The sequence below is a fragment of the Artemia franciscana genome, chromosome 21, assembly GCF_032884065.1.
Source record: "Artemia franciscana chromosome 21, ASM3288406v1, whole genome shotgun sequence".
Classification (NCBI taxonomy): domain Eukaryota; kingdom Metazoa; phylum Arthropoda; class Branchiopoda; order Anostraca; family Artemiidae; genus Artemia; species Artemia franciscana.
This window is the reverse complement of record NC_088883.1, coordinates 24,710,392-24,725,472: the sequence shown is the minus strand read 5'-3', so window position 1 is coordinate 24,725,472 and position 15,081 is coordinate 24,710,392. Positions and strand designations below refer to the sequence as shown.

General features: G+C 33.6%; 1 protein-coding gene across 4 annotated transcripts in view; it reads left to right on the top strand.

The window, feature by feature from the left end:
• The window catches only part of LOC136041064 (pyruvate kinase-like), a 56,105-nt gene that overhangs the window by 27,845 nt on the left and 13,179 nt on the right, over positions 1 to 15,081 (top strand). For all 4 annotated transcript variants that reach the window (XM_065725617.1, XM_065725616.1, XM_065725615.1 and 1 more), the window contains 4 exons: positions 2,612 to 2,821; positions 5,047 to 5,228; positions 8,330 to 8,575; positions 12,132 to 12,354. In XM_065725617.1, the coding sequence (XP_065581689.1) occupies positions 2,612 to 2,821; positions 5,047 to 5,228; positions 8,330 to 8,575; positions 12,132 to 12,354 (861 nt within the window). The remainder of the gene's footprint in view (positions 1 to 2,611; positions 2,822 to 5,046; positions 5,229 to 8,329; positions 8,576 to 12,131; positions 12,355 to 15,081) is intronic.

The following is a 15,081-nucleotide window of genomic DNA, read 5'->3' as shown; positions in this document are numbered from 1 at the left end:
CCTCTGTCTCTCCCCTAAAACCCTATTTGTTAAGAAGACAGAGCTAGCTTCTGTAGATGCCCTTGCTTCCGAGTTTAAAGTTTTTGGATTTCTATTGATGATAATCTGTGTTTCAAACATCCCATAGATTTGATTGAAAATGAAGATATACGGGAGTCCCGGTATTTTGAAGAAGCTTAAACACACATTTCCTGCATAAATTTGAAAGTCCTTTACACTGCCTGATTTAATGTTATGTTTCTTATTGTCAAATAACATTAAGATTAGCTTTCTCTTTCACAACCGCTTTACAAGGTTTTGCATAAAGCTAAAAACCTCATTCAGGAAACTAATCCTTCAGGTCCTATTCCTTCATTTGATCTCAACTCACAAAATATTCTTTCGTTTGCATATTTTACTTCTTTTTCAGCTTCAGTGTGATTCCCCCATCCCTAAGCGTTCTACGGTCTTTTATTTCCAATCAAAATAGTTATAATCTTCGTCATGAAAACCATTATATTGAAATTCCTAGGTCGAATATAATGCCATGGTGCCACTCTATGTTGCAATCAGCTCCATTGTGCCACTCTTTTAGCTTGCTAAAAAAATGTGAAATTGTTTTCGGCTTCTTAAAAGTTATTTCCTTTTTCTTCCCTCTTTTTTTGCACATGATTCATGGAATCTGTTTAATTGATTTAATCTTATTTAATTTTATCTCTCCTATTTTTGTTCTGTAAGTGACTTTTTTCTAAGTAAGTGACCCGTATGTCTTCCACTAACCGTACAGCCTGCTGAGCCTTTTGGAGATAAGAATAGTCTATTATTGACGTATATTTCATTATGAATAAAACTTACTTTATTCAAGCCCTATTGCTTGATTTTGTAGGTTTTAAATTGTTTTTTGAAATAAAATAGTTGCACAATGTTAATTTTTCCCGTCTTCTTTTATTTTAATACATATTATTTTAGTAAAATTAAATTAATTTATATAGAAATTAAATTATATATAAATATATAAATTAAATATAAATTAAAAATTAAATTAAATTATTTTAACTTCACTATTAAATGCCGTCTATTTCTTTGTCAATAAAGATTCGCAAATATCTGTTATAAAGATTCTACAATTTAAAAAATGTTGTTTTATTTATAATTTTAGTTAGGCTGTATAAGTGTTATCAGGGGGAAGGGGAGGGGCTTTTTTTTAGAAAATTGGAATTATTTAGGTTTTCTAGAATGTTCAAAATGCCCAAATATTCCAAATACGTGCACTTGCAAAAAATATATCAATGATATTAAAAACTAAACAAAATTATAGTAGACAAAAGGTGAATTAAAGTGGAAGCAATCTGTATAACAGGGTGGAAAACCTTACTTACTTAGACTTAGATCCTCCTGCGCCTGGGGGCGCATAGGGCAGCGATGGTTAACCTCCAGCTTGACCGATCTTGTGACAAAGACCAAAGTTAATTCAAAGGGGTTCGGAGACTCATTGCTTCTTTCTCCATGGATCTACCAAGTGTGCTGTGTTGTCTTCCACTCCTTCGAATGCCGGGTGGGGTACAACATCATAAATCGTGTGGGAGGCGTCCTTCGCTCATGTGGGTCATATGCCCCCAATACCTCCATCTTCTCATTCTGATCTCGTCTTCTCATTTTGAACCTGTATAATATGATATGTTTCAATATGTTAAACTTTATAATTCCTTTAGAAGAGGGAGACAACCGAAACAATCTCAAAAGCTTAAGACGAGCGTAGATTGGCTCAACTGAAATATTAAGTTTAAAATAAAAAAAATCTATGAACGATAAAGTCAACCTTAAAACAAACAGTAATTACCACAAATAATTTTGGTGTTATCTCATTTTTTCGAACCCCACGACCCACGTTCACAACTTTGGTGAAGAGCATGCATTATCTATGAAGTAGATGATATTTTCGATAAACTGAGAGGAAAAAAATAGTTGCCTTGAGACGCTACTTTATTAAGGGATGATGACCGAAAGTTTTGAGGGAGCTCTATATTGGCTGCAGCTCTATATGTGTTTGATAAAGCTTTTAAAATAAATTTCCTCCAATTTTATTTGTCTACTTTGTAGTACAGGTTGAATCAACAGAACAAAATTGAAAGCTCAAAATTTTTTCTCTTAAATCACTTTTCATTTAGAGTTTATTCAAAAGAATAATATTATTTATAAGCTTTCCAGTCCTACTCCAAACAAAATAAAACATTTCTTTTAAACAACTATAAATGGATCGGTAACAATTTTTCTTTAAAGTAACGGTGACATGAAAATCAAATCTCCACCTGAACTTCTCTTAGGTATATTTACATCTGAAAGCCACAATCATTTGTGGAGGGGGCTGTAGCCCCAAAGACACCTTTTACGCACATCTACGTGTCTTATATTCTTCCTCATTGGAGAAGTATTCTGTTTATTTCTCTTTTTTTTAATAAAATATTGTATTTAATTTATCATTTATTTAATTTAATGTTATTTCATTTATTCTTTTGTTGATTTCTTATTAATTTTATCTATTCAATGCTATTAAATTTATTCAGTTTATATAAATTAAGTTCATCGATTACTTTTTTTATTTATTGTATTGTGTTAAATTTTTGTATTCCAGGCGCTGACTCCCTGATCTGCAACATTGAAAATGGTGGGAGCCTGGGGAGCAGAAAAGGAGTTAACCTCCCAGGAACTCCAGTAGACTTGCCTGCCGTGTCTGAAAAAGACAAGAAGGATCTTCTTTTTGGAGTCGAACAGGGAGTTGATATGGTTTTTGCGAGCTTTATCAGGAACGCTGAGGGTGTCAGAGCAATTAGACAAGTCTTAGGTATTTGGGCTGTTTTTGCTTTTCAGCCTTTGAAAAAAGATAATTTTGATAGTTTTCAGTAAAGAGAAAGTGGAAATAACTATGAAGAAGTGACGAAAAATAGCTAAAGAAATTGTATGTTACTTGAATGTCCCTAAGATCTAGACACATAGGAGGTCATGGATGAACTCGGAAATTTTTCGGGGGGAGAGGATGGTAGCAGCAAATTTTATTTGACAAATTCAGTAAAAAGTGCCCAGACATTTGGAACAATTAAGTTTTTTTGGGGAGGGGGGGTTAGCCCCTCCCCCTCTGCATTCGTCCTATTAGGAAGTACCGATATTTTCGAGTACTGATTTGTTTAAAATACTTGCCTGTAAATGATATTCTTCGTGTGATTTTTGCATTAACGATATTTTGTTTAGCACATATGAGTATGAGTCATAAAAGGTGAGATATACGAAAAGAAGGCTCTTCCATCATTCGGACTATTTACAAGTTGTTTTTGCTCATCCGTTTTGATGAGGGGAAACAAGTTTTGGAATAAAATAAATATTCAATCTTATAAGAAGTTATTTTTTGACATTATCTTGTCAAAATTTTCTTTAAAAAATATTGGTGTCAAATGAACCTTAAGGAAAAATTACCAAGTTATATTATAGCGGAGTATTCAGGGAGGTTTTTGGTCTAACTCAGGTCCATTAATGAAAAAAGAGAAGTTTAACGTTTTAGCATTTTAACGTTTAATGGTTTGTAGTACCATGTATAAATAAACACGTTCTCTTCTTTTCGATTCAAAGAAAATAATTTGAAAATACTTCTTTTTCACCGCTTACTTTTAGTTATTAAGTATTCGTAACTCTTTACCTAATAAATATTACGTTTTCAGTGTAAGCCTAGAAAATAGGATAGCACTTTGCACAAAAAATTCAAATGAAGGGTTAATACGGCATCCTCAAAAATTTCTATAAAAAGGCCATTTAGAATTAAATATCACAACAAAATCACAACACATTATTTTCAGCATAAAATATTCCCTCCTGCCAGTGGGAGGGGGGACCACCCCGGAAAAAATTGACGTAAAAACGCGATTTTTTCTTGTTTTCACGTTTGCTATTCAGTTTGCTATTTTCTCGAAACGTTGCTTTCTAAATAGTTCTCATTGCCATCGCTTATGTGTTTTAACATGGATCACACCAGTAGCAGCTTGAATTAGCTATTTCTCTTTAACATACAGCTCACAATATCTGCTTAATCACTTTGCCAAAATCAAGAAACATTTCAAGACCAAAAACGTTCGTCTGAACATTAGAACGATAGGGAGAATATTAGAGAGAGCATTAGAATATTAGATATAACATCGGAACATTAGAGAAAAAGGTACTTTTATGATATAGCCTCTACCTAATATTCTTCTGCTATGTTTCTCTGACGCTCAATCCTAATGAAATATACCTAATTATGATAAAATTATAATACTTTAGAAACAAATTTGGGCTATATATTTGCACATTAGGAGGGGGGGGGTAAAGTATAGTGGGTCTGCATGCCTCATGTGTCAAGTACAATTATTCTGCATATTATGTAGGAATTGTTTTCTAACTTCACCCTGTCCAAATACTTCCCCCTCCCCCCTCCTAATGTGCAAATACATAGCCCAAATTATATATTTTCCATATATTCTGTCGGCCTCTGTCTCCGTTCATCCAACCGTTTCTTCATTGTCCCCAAGTGTGTCTCTAGTTCCGCCCAGCGATCCCCCATTTATAAATCTATACTTCAATGGAATATAATACCCTCCAGTGTCGAGCTATCCACAAGTTTTCGCACGCTGTATTACAATGTACTAAAATTTTGATATTATAACTCTCTAAATTCTTATTCAATTTGCTTTAGTTACCCATGTTTTCTCTTTTCTTTTTTTTCTCTCTTCTTCATTTTCAATTTTTTGTGGTTATGGTCCTCAACAAGTTCGCTTCCAGGATCTTTATTATTATTGGTGTTATATTTTAGTTTTATTTGAATAAATTGAATTGAATTCTCTTTGTCTTGTCTCACGCTGAGCTGAAAGAAACTAACGGAAAAAACCGGTTCTGTAATGTGTCAATGAATGAACAACTTGAGCGGTAGGGAGCGGTAGGGCGTCTATATCATAAGTACCGAGAAAAAATATATTCTTCTGAACACATTGTTTTTTCACTTATGAGAACTACTTGTTTGCATTAATCCGGTTTTTACAATTTCAGGAGAAAAGGGTAAGAATATTTTTGTCATTTCCAAGATCGAAAACCAACAGGGTATGGAGAACTTAGACGAAATCATTGCGGAATCTGATGGTATCATGGTTGCACGGGGTGATCTTGGCATTGAGATTCCCCCAGAAAAAGTATTCGTCGCCCAAAAAGCAATGATTGCACGTTGTAACACTGTACGTATGCTGTTAAATGCTATTCTATGCAATTTTAACTTCCCAATCGATTTTATGGCACTTGGTATTAACCAAGTGACATATAGCAATCGCAAATTCTGTCGGTCTGTCTCTCTGTCTGTCCCGGTTTTGCTACTTTAGGCACTTCCAGGTAAGCTAGGACGATGAAATTTGGCAGGTGTATCAGGGACCGGACCAGATTAAATTAGAAATAGTCTTTTTCGCTATTTGACCATCTGGGGGGGGGGAGAGTGGGGGGTCGGTTAATTCGGAAAAAAATAGAAAAAATGAAGTATTTTTAACTTACGATTGCATGTATTCTCTTAAATGCTACTCTTTGCAATTTTAACTTCCCATTCAGTGTTTTTGATTTTTGACTCCTAATTCATAGCTAGTTCTAGTTCCTAGAACTAGTTTCCTAGTTCTTATTTGATTTCCCATCTTACTGTTTGTAATAGTTTTTCATTTTGTTTCTTTTAGTTTCATTTTGTTCCAAATAGTTCCTTTTCATCGTTCATAGATAAGACGAAGTGAAGTTGATTTTTAAACCATTGAAAATAAGAACAAAATTGAGACAAAGCCTCAAATTTCTAATTAACCTGTCTATACTCACTTCCGTTTTAAATAGAATAAGAAAGAACTAAATCTCTAATTTTTCTTCTGTTCAACTTCTGTCTTCTGTCGGACTTCTGTTTAAGAGAAGATTTGCTGCAGAACGTTTGTTAACGATTGTTAACGAATAAGAAAGAACTAAATCTCTAATTTTTCTTCTGTTCAAGACTTCGGACTTCTGTTCATCGGACTGACATCGGACTTCTGTTTAAGAGAAGATTTGCTGCAGAACGTTAGTTAATAAAACATGCAAATCAGTTCACTTTGAACAGTCTTTCAGTTTTGGGACTCCTCCCCCTACTTGTGTTGCCTTTAGTTTCAGTTTGAAAAGTTCGTGCTTGTATTAGTAAGAATATACAGAGCAAAAATCAAAAGGATAGCGAAACACATTAGAATACTTAGCGAAAATAAAATCTGACTATTTGAATTGGCTAAGTGAAAACATAGAAAGCCACATATATCTTAAAAAAAAAGAAATCGGGAATTTAATTTTAATGACTAAGTGACCATATGCAGTTTTGATAGTAGCGGGCTCCAAATTGTCGAAAGAAAAGCTTGGATAGAAAATAAACAGCTAAAATTGTGGTATTAAAAAGCTCAATAAAGAGTAGCTTCCCTTTGAGGGTGTGATTGTGAGTGGTGTGATTTTGAGGGTGTGATAAATTAAAATTTTGTTCATACTTTTTAAGGACAAAAAGTGTTATCAGGTTTAAATAACTAGCTGTGCTTTTGTATTTTCGTGGTGGAGTGAGGCAGCACTGACATAAACGTTGTACTGCTCATCATAGTTTTAAAATAGCCAAAAAATGGCGGTTTTCAGGTATGAATAGATTTAAGACGGGTCGAGGAGACAAAAACTTTTTATTTTGATGTCCTTCGTACTTCAATACTTTTTTGACAAGATGCTTTGTTAAGTAACGATTAATTCTGTTTCTAAATTTCTTCTTTATTCAATATTGGATGCTATTCTTTCGTTTTTCTTCTTTTGTGTCTATTGCTTTTGCCCCTTCTTCCTCCTTTTTATACTTTTAGCTATTTTGGCTGCCTTATGGAGAAAACCACCCTGGAGAAAATGGTCTAAATTCATCTAGATTAGATAGAATAGCCTCTATTTTTATTATTTTTTCTTCTTTTTTGGTCTAAATTTTTGGACATAAAATTTTTTCATTTTTGGGCATCTTTATTAAGGTGCCAGTTGCTGTCTCTCACGGGGGAAACACATCTTGCATCAACAAAACCAGCTCACCTGCCTTGGGGTGCCAATTGACAAGAATATCCGCGCAACTCGTGTATTGCTTGTAACTATTTTTTTGCCTGATAGACTAGGAAAGCCTAAGCCTAGTATGGTTGCTCTAAATTTCAAGCTAACCTTAAATTCTAGCCATTCTGTATAACTTTTAAGTAATCCTACACCTTCTTTCTCTCACACCATTTTGGTCACTTTTCTTGCACTCTTTTGATTAAAATAGTAATAATATTCTGTATTCAAGACTTAGCACTCTCTTTTACTATTTATTCTTTTTCTTGTCTAAATTTTTGGATATTTCGTCCAAGCATCTTTATTAAAATGTCCCAAAAAAGTGCAGAAGGACTTTTATTTAAGCAACAGCAGGATTGGCAAATATGTTGAACAGTTAATCATGGGCACCCGCAGCGACACGAAAAACAAAGCGGGAAGAAACAATCATGAAAAGAATCAAAATTTATATAAATACTAATAAAGGATACAAAATACTAATAAAGGATACGCTTAAGATTCAGATTTTTTTTTGTTTTTTTTAACTAAGAACTTTTCGGAGCCATTTAAATTTACTATTTGAAATATCGAGGAGGTTGGGGGTCAAATCTGATTTTAAACACATTTTATTCGCAAATTCAAGTAAATTTATTCCTACAACATGATGAAAGACGGAAAGGGAAGGGCTAATTGCCTTGTTAAGCAGAAATTTTGATATAAGCTTGGAATATAAATGTTGACCTATCTAAAGTAGAAAAGGGAAATTTCAGCCATATATTCCCGTAAAGTATTTTTATCAGGTTTTTGCATCATAGAGACATGTTTTTTTTTACGGTTTTGTGTAAGATTCAAAAGTGTCTTGATATCAAAGCTATAAAAACCAATAGCTGTCCAGCGGGGTTTTCATAACCCCGCTGGGGTTATGAAACCCCATAACCCCGCTATGTTTTGTCAGTGTTGTTACAAAAATACATCGTGCAAATTGTGACCACTTTGCTATGAAATTTTTCTCTGTTTTTTAATAGTACTCTTAGCTTTGGAATGTGTTCATCTTTGTCAAAGTTGTTTGTGGAATTTTTTTACTTTTGGTCCGGGTCCTGAAGAAACGCAAAAGAGGGGGGATTGTCCCTGTCACTCAGCCTTGGTTCTCTATGGCCTACCCCCTTTCCAAATTTTCTAGATAATTGTTGGTCTAAATAACCTGTTTTTATCTTAATATCCATTTTACATCTGGTTTTCTGTCCTTATTCAGGCCGGAAAGCCGGTTATTTGTGCCACTCAAATGCTTGAATCCATGGTGAAGAAACCTCGTCCTACTCGTGCTGAGGGCTCTGATGTCGCCAATGCCATCCTTGATGGAGCTGATTGTGTCATGCTTTCTGGCGAAACTGCCAAGGGTGATTATCCTCTTGAATGTGTCAGAACCATGGCGAATATTTGCAGAGAAGCTGAAGCAGTTATGTGGCACAGACAGGTGTTTAGTGACTTAACTGATATGGTACGTCCTTCTTTCTGTCATTTAAAAACAGCTTATTTTTATTCCCTATTTTGAGATACGAGATTTAAATTCTAGAAAGGGAGGATTTAAATGGAGAAACCGATTGAGAGCCCCCCTAACGTTGTCCGAACTTTATATAATTTCTATAAAATTAAAAATTTTTAACTTAGTACCTTTTTATGTTCTACTGTTGATATATATATATATATATATATATATATATATATATATATATATATATATATATATATATATATATATGTATATATATATATCTATATATATAAAAATAAGTTGTCTGTCCGTTACGCCAGATTATATCTTATCTATATATATAAAAATAAGTTGTCTGTGGATCTGTGGATCTGTGGATCAGGTGACGTCCCAGGTTCAAATCCTGGTTAGGCTAAAAAAGGTAAAAAACTAAAAACTAAAAAAAAAAACTGAAAAAACTAAAAAAAGGCAAAAACTACAAAAAAAACTAAAAACTAATAAAAAAAATAAAAAAGCTAAAAAACTAAAAAAACTAAAAAAACTAAAAAACTAAAAAAAACTAAAAACTAAAAAAAAACTTAAAAAAAAGGAAAAAACTGAAAAACAGAAGAGAAAAAGAAAACTAATAAAATTAAGAATAAAATAAAAAAAAATAAAAAAGATAAAAACTAAAAAAAAAGTAAAAAGAAAAAACGAAAAAAAACTAAAAAAGCTAAAAAAAAGGTAAAAAACAATAAAAAACTAAAAAGAAAAAAAGGAAAAAAAAACTAAAAAAACTAAAAACTAAAAAAAAACTTAAAAAAAAGGAAAAAACTGAAAAATAGAAGAGAAAAAGAAAACTAATAAAATTAAGAATAAAAATTAAAAAAAATAAAAAAGATAAAAACTAAAAAAAAAAGTAAAAAGAAAAAACGAAAAAAACTAAAAAAGCTAAAAAAAAGGTAAAAACCAATAAAAAACTAAAAAGAAAAAAAGCAAAAAAACTAAAAAAAATTTTCATCTAAAAAACTAAAAAAACTAAAAAAGGTAAAAACTAAAAGAACTAAAAAAGAAAAAAAACTAAAAAAAGCAAAAAAACTGAAAAATAAAGGAGAAAAAGAAAACTAAAAAAATATAAAAAAAAAAACTAAAAAGATAAAAACTTCAAAAAAAACTAAAAAGAAAAAAGAAAAAAACTAAAAAACCTAAAAAAAGGTCAAAACCAATAAAAAAAAACTAAAAGGGGAACACTGGGACACAAGTGACGACCGGGATACTGGGAATATAAATGACGACCGGGACACAGGGAATGTTCAATTAGCAATCACCATCAACAAAGCTCAAGGGCAATCATTAGAATCATGAGGTATAGATCTGAATATGGATTGTTTTTCCCATGGACAATTATATGTTGCATGTTCAAGAGTCGGTAAACCTGACAATCTAAATAAATGACGACACTCAAAGAGAAAGCGACCGGGACAAAAGGAATGTTCGATTAGCAATCAACAAAGCACCGGGACACAGGGAGTATAAATGACGACGACCGGGACACAGGGACATAACTACAAAGGGGACGCCGGGGTGCACAGGGGGATATATAAATGACGATGGCGACTCAGGGAATGGTCGATTAGCAATCACCATCAACAAAGCTCAAGGGCAATCATTAGAATCATGAGGTATAGATCTGAATACGGATTGTTTTCCCATGGACCATTATATGTTGCATGTTCAAGAGTCGGTAAACCTGACAATCTATTTATATGCACAGACAATGGGACAGCAAAGAATGTTGTATATTCGCAAGTTTTACGTAGTTAAAAACATATATATATATATATATATATATATATATATATATATATATATATATATATATATATATATATATATATATATATATATATCTATCTATATTCACAGGTGGGACATAGGGACACAACTACAATGGCGCGTAACTAATATGGCGTGTAACGGGATTGTTTTTCCCATGGACAATTATATGTTGCATCTTCAAGAGTCAGTAAACCTGACAATCTATTTATATGCACAGACAATGGGACAGCGAAGAATGTTGTATATTCGCATGTTTTACGTAGTTAAAAACATATATTTATATCTATCTCTATTCACAGGTGGGACACAGGGACACAACTACAATGGCGCGTAACTAATATGGCGCGTAACTAATATGGCGCGTAACGACTTTCGCACGCGGGGGGGCTTGGGGGGGCGCGAAGCGCCCCACCAACTAGGTGTTGGGGTGGCGCGAAGCGCCACCCCAACAGCTAGTATATATATATATATATATATATATATATATATATATATATATATATATATATATATATATATATATATATATATATATATATGTATATATATATATATATATATATATATATATATATATATATATATATATATATATATATATATATATATATATATATATATATAGGTGTTATAATCATAACACCTATATCATTTGCACTTATGGTGTATCCGATCCAACAGTCTGTGTTAGCCGTATCGCCGAGAATTTTCTGAAAAACGCTAAGGGAAGAGCGAACTCGTGGCTAGCCATCTTCTGCCAGTAGTTTTGCTAATGTACATAATGTGTAAATATGTTTGGTGATGTTCCCTAGTGTGACTTTTCTTTTCTTTTTCCTTTATTATACTCCGTTTTAATTTCATTTGAATTTTCGGGCAATAAAATCACTTACTTACTTACTAATAATCATTGCAAGTGAATGATATATAACTTAGAAAATATATGGATACATGTCTTCATAAAGGAGGACCCCCTCACCTCCCTCTAGAGATTGGTCTGTCTAAATGATGACAGCAGTAAGAATAATAAAGATTCTTCATTGAACTCTTTCTAGAGACTCCAGTGAAAGTAAAGAGCTACATTAAGATTAAAACTAACAGAAACCATTCCTAAATGAGTTCCGTACAAATGTACGTTGTACATTAAGACATCTTTCTTAAAAATTGGGTGTAATTTTGATTAAAGTAATTAAAAAATTTTTAATTAAATTTTAAAATTTACTCTGTAAATAAGTTTCATATTCCCTGTGCAGATTCTGGTATGGATCTAACCATCTACTGAACTACTTTTTTGAAATTTGGTACACATGGATTTTAGATTGAAAATTGTTGAAAAAAAGAAGAATTTGTCTATTTTTTAAGCAAGTTTAGATCCTTTTCTTAGAAGCAGTCTAAATAAAATCATATTCTCGCTCAATGAATGGATAGATTTGTGACTAAACGAATTAAATTATATAAAATCTTATCATTTTAGTTATAGCTGCGGGGTTGTCGCAATTTCGCGGGTTTCAGAGGGAACTAATACCTTAATTTATTGTCTAATTAACTTAAGAAATTGTTTAATTTAAAGTAATTTAGTTAACTTACTTAAATAATTAGTTAATACATCAGAATAATTTATTTAATTATTGTTTAACTATCTGTAATTAAATTAGTTAACTAGATTAAATTAAATTAGTTAATTAGTTGACTTAATTAACTTAATTAATTAAGTAAGCTTAATTTTTGAGTTAATTTTCTTTTTTAGGTGAGACGCCCAACAGAGACTACCCAAACTATCGCAATCGCTGCCGTCGAAGCTGCCTATAACTCCTTGGCAAAAGCGATAATAGTACTTACAACTACTGGCGCCTCTGCCCATATGATTACTAGATATAGGCCAGTCTGCCCGGTTATTACAGTTACAAGAAGCGCTCAGGTCGCTCGTCAGAGTCATTTGTGGAGAGGCATCCTACCAATTCATTATTCTGGTAAGGGTCTTGAAACTCATTACCTTCTATTTTAGCAACATTCAAAAAAAAATATTAACTTATTTTTCAAGCTAGTTCTAGGCCATTTCCCTTAATTCCGATTGTCACTAATAATTTGTGGGAACATATTAATTATGCAGTAAATTTGATAATAGGGTCTTTAAATATAAACAAAGATTCCAAATTTTATACAAGTATATTTATGCAATGCAGAACTGTGAAATCAGCTGTTAAACAGTAAAATCTGCTCATTAAAATGTGGCTATTAGAATCTGTAAATCCTCTTCAATGTAAAATCTGGTTATTATAGTTATTAGGATAACAAGACCTGGTTAATCTTTTACTCTGTTCTTCTACTTCTCAGTCTTCTTCAAAACTATTCTTCTATTACGAACTTGCGTGGCATTAGGAGACATTGCGTGGCATTAGAAGACATTGCGTGGCGGGGTTTAGTGGTAGAATGTATTGTAAGATATGGTTAGTATTCTATCTTTCTACTGGTTAATCTTCTTCAAAACTATTCATCTACTGCAAAGTTGCATTACTTTATACCGGTTCAGGCTGATATTCGTATTCGTTTATTTAAATAGCTGTCGTAGCACTCAAAAATGAACGCTAAATTAAACTACTTTTACAATCACAAATTACAATTAAAACTTGTTTAATGCTCTTACAAATTATGGTACAAAGGAGTTTGCGAATCTGTTGGTACAGCACTTGACTGGTTCTAGTTTGTTGTAATGCCTAGTATGTCTGCTGATTGATGCGGATGGTGGAAGTATGGATCGGTGCTTCTCGTTTCTTAATAGTGATTTCCCAAATTTCATTATTAGCTCATGTCTTCGGTCGAATAAGGTGGGCAAATTCAAGAACTGAAGGGCACTTTCGTAGCTGCAGAAACTGGGTCCAAGTATTATTCTATTAGCGCGTTTTTGGACAGGTTCTAGTTCATCTGCCATGTAAGCTATGTTCTGAGTTTGGGGACCCCAAACGGGACAGCAATAATCGAGGAAAGGCCTGGTGTAGGTTGTATACGCCAGCAGGAGCTGACGATCAGAGAAGCCTAACCTGCGCATACTTGTTAAACTCTGGATTGAATAGTGACCCTTGTGCACAATATTGTCTACATGCAGCTTAAACGAGCAGTCACTTGTAAATGTTACGCCTAGGATTGTTGCAGAGGAAACAATTGGAAACAGAGCATTTGGGATAGTGATATCTCGCTTGAGTGGATTAAATCGTAAAACTTTTGATTTCTGTTCATTCACTTGTAGACTATTCGACTTACACTGGTTGATGAAGTCTGTGAAGAAAGTCGGGTCAGACTGCTGCTTTGTTACTGCATTTTCGACTATATATTTGAGAAGTGCAGATAAGTCATCAACAAACTTGAAACGCTCTTCAAATTCTGCAAGGATAGGGTTGATAACGGCAAGAAATAAAAGAGCAGCTAATTTCGTTCCTTGGGGGCATCCCCAGGTTAATTCTGACCACTCAGAGCAGGTATCTTCTGCAAACAAAGGGTAAACTGATTGCCGTCTCCCTTCTAAAAATTCTCTTACTAATAGTAGTATTTGTGTTTTAGCTCCCATTTCTTTCAGATTAGTTAATGCAGTCATGTGTTTGATAAGGTCGAATGCTTTCCGGTAGTCCGCCAGAAATAAGTCGACAGTACTATTAGAAGTGTCCAACCACTGGACGATTAAGTGATACATTCGCACTAGATATATTGAAGTGCTACTGCCTCGTATGCAACCATATTGGTACGGATCGATCGCAGGAGCAATTTGTTCTAACAAAGAATGGCAGATAAAACCCTCAGCTACTTTTGCTAAGTTAGGAGTTATCGATATTGGTCTCAGTTGGTCACAGGACTCGGGTGTCTTGACTTTCGGTATAACACGGACATATGCAGCTTTCCACATCTTCGGAAATGATTGTTCTGAGAAACATTGGTTTATCACTGATGCAATAGGCTTAGCTAAGAAATGTGAGTACTCTTTCTATTGATTTCACGGGGAGTTCACCTGGGTATGAGGCACAGTTGTTCCGTAGTCGTCCAATTGCATAGTGAACTGCCATTTCTGACACCTCTACGATTTCATCAGAACTATTGTTGTTAATGATGTCACACATTTGTTCATCACTTACGGTTGGGTGGGTAGTGCAAATTTGAGTAAAGAATTCGTTGACTTCCGAGGCTTTTATCAGACTACCGTCTGGGTTATTGATTCGTATTTCGTTTCCTTTCTTTTTCCCACTAAGCCGTTTTACTGCGTCATGCCACTTATGAGAATCTGACTTGAGGAGTGGTGCTATCTTTTCCTGTACATATCTTTTTCTGGAAGCTCGGAGGGCTGAGACGACTTTGTTTCTTATTTTGTTTGCATTCAGTATGTCTCCTGCAGCATGGAGTTTACATCGTTCTTTGATCATTTTTTTTATATTAGTATCTAACCACGGCTTATCCGTCTCACATATCGTGCGTTCTTTAACTGGAAAAAATTCTCGACCTTTTCATCAATATTTGTTATAACACAAATTGGATCAAAGTCAAAGTTAACGATCCACCTGCCAAATGTTTGGATGGAGCTTTCACTGAGGGGTCTATAAACTATTTTAACCTTTTTTGGTTTCGGTATATTATTTCTGCTCTTTGGTTTCCACCAGAGAACGTTGTGGTCTGACTTAGCGAGTGGTCCGAGGGAAACTGGTGGTTCATAAAAG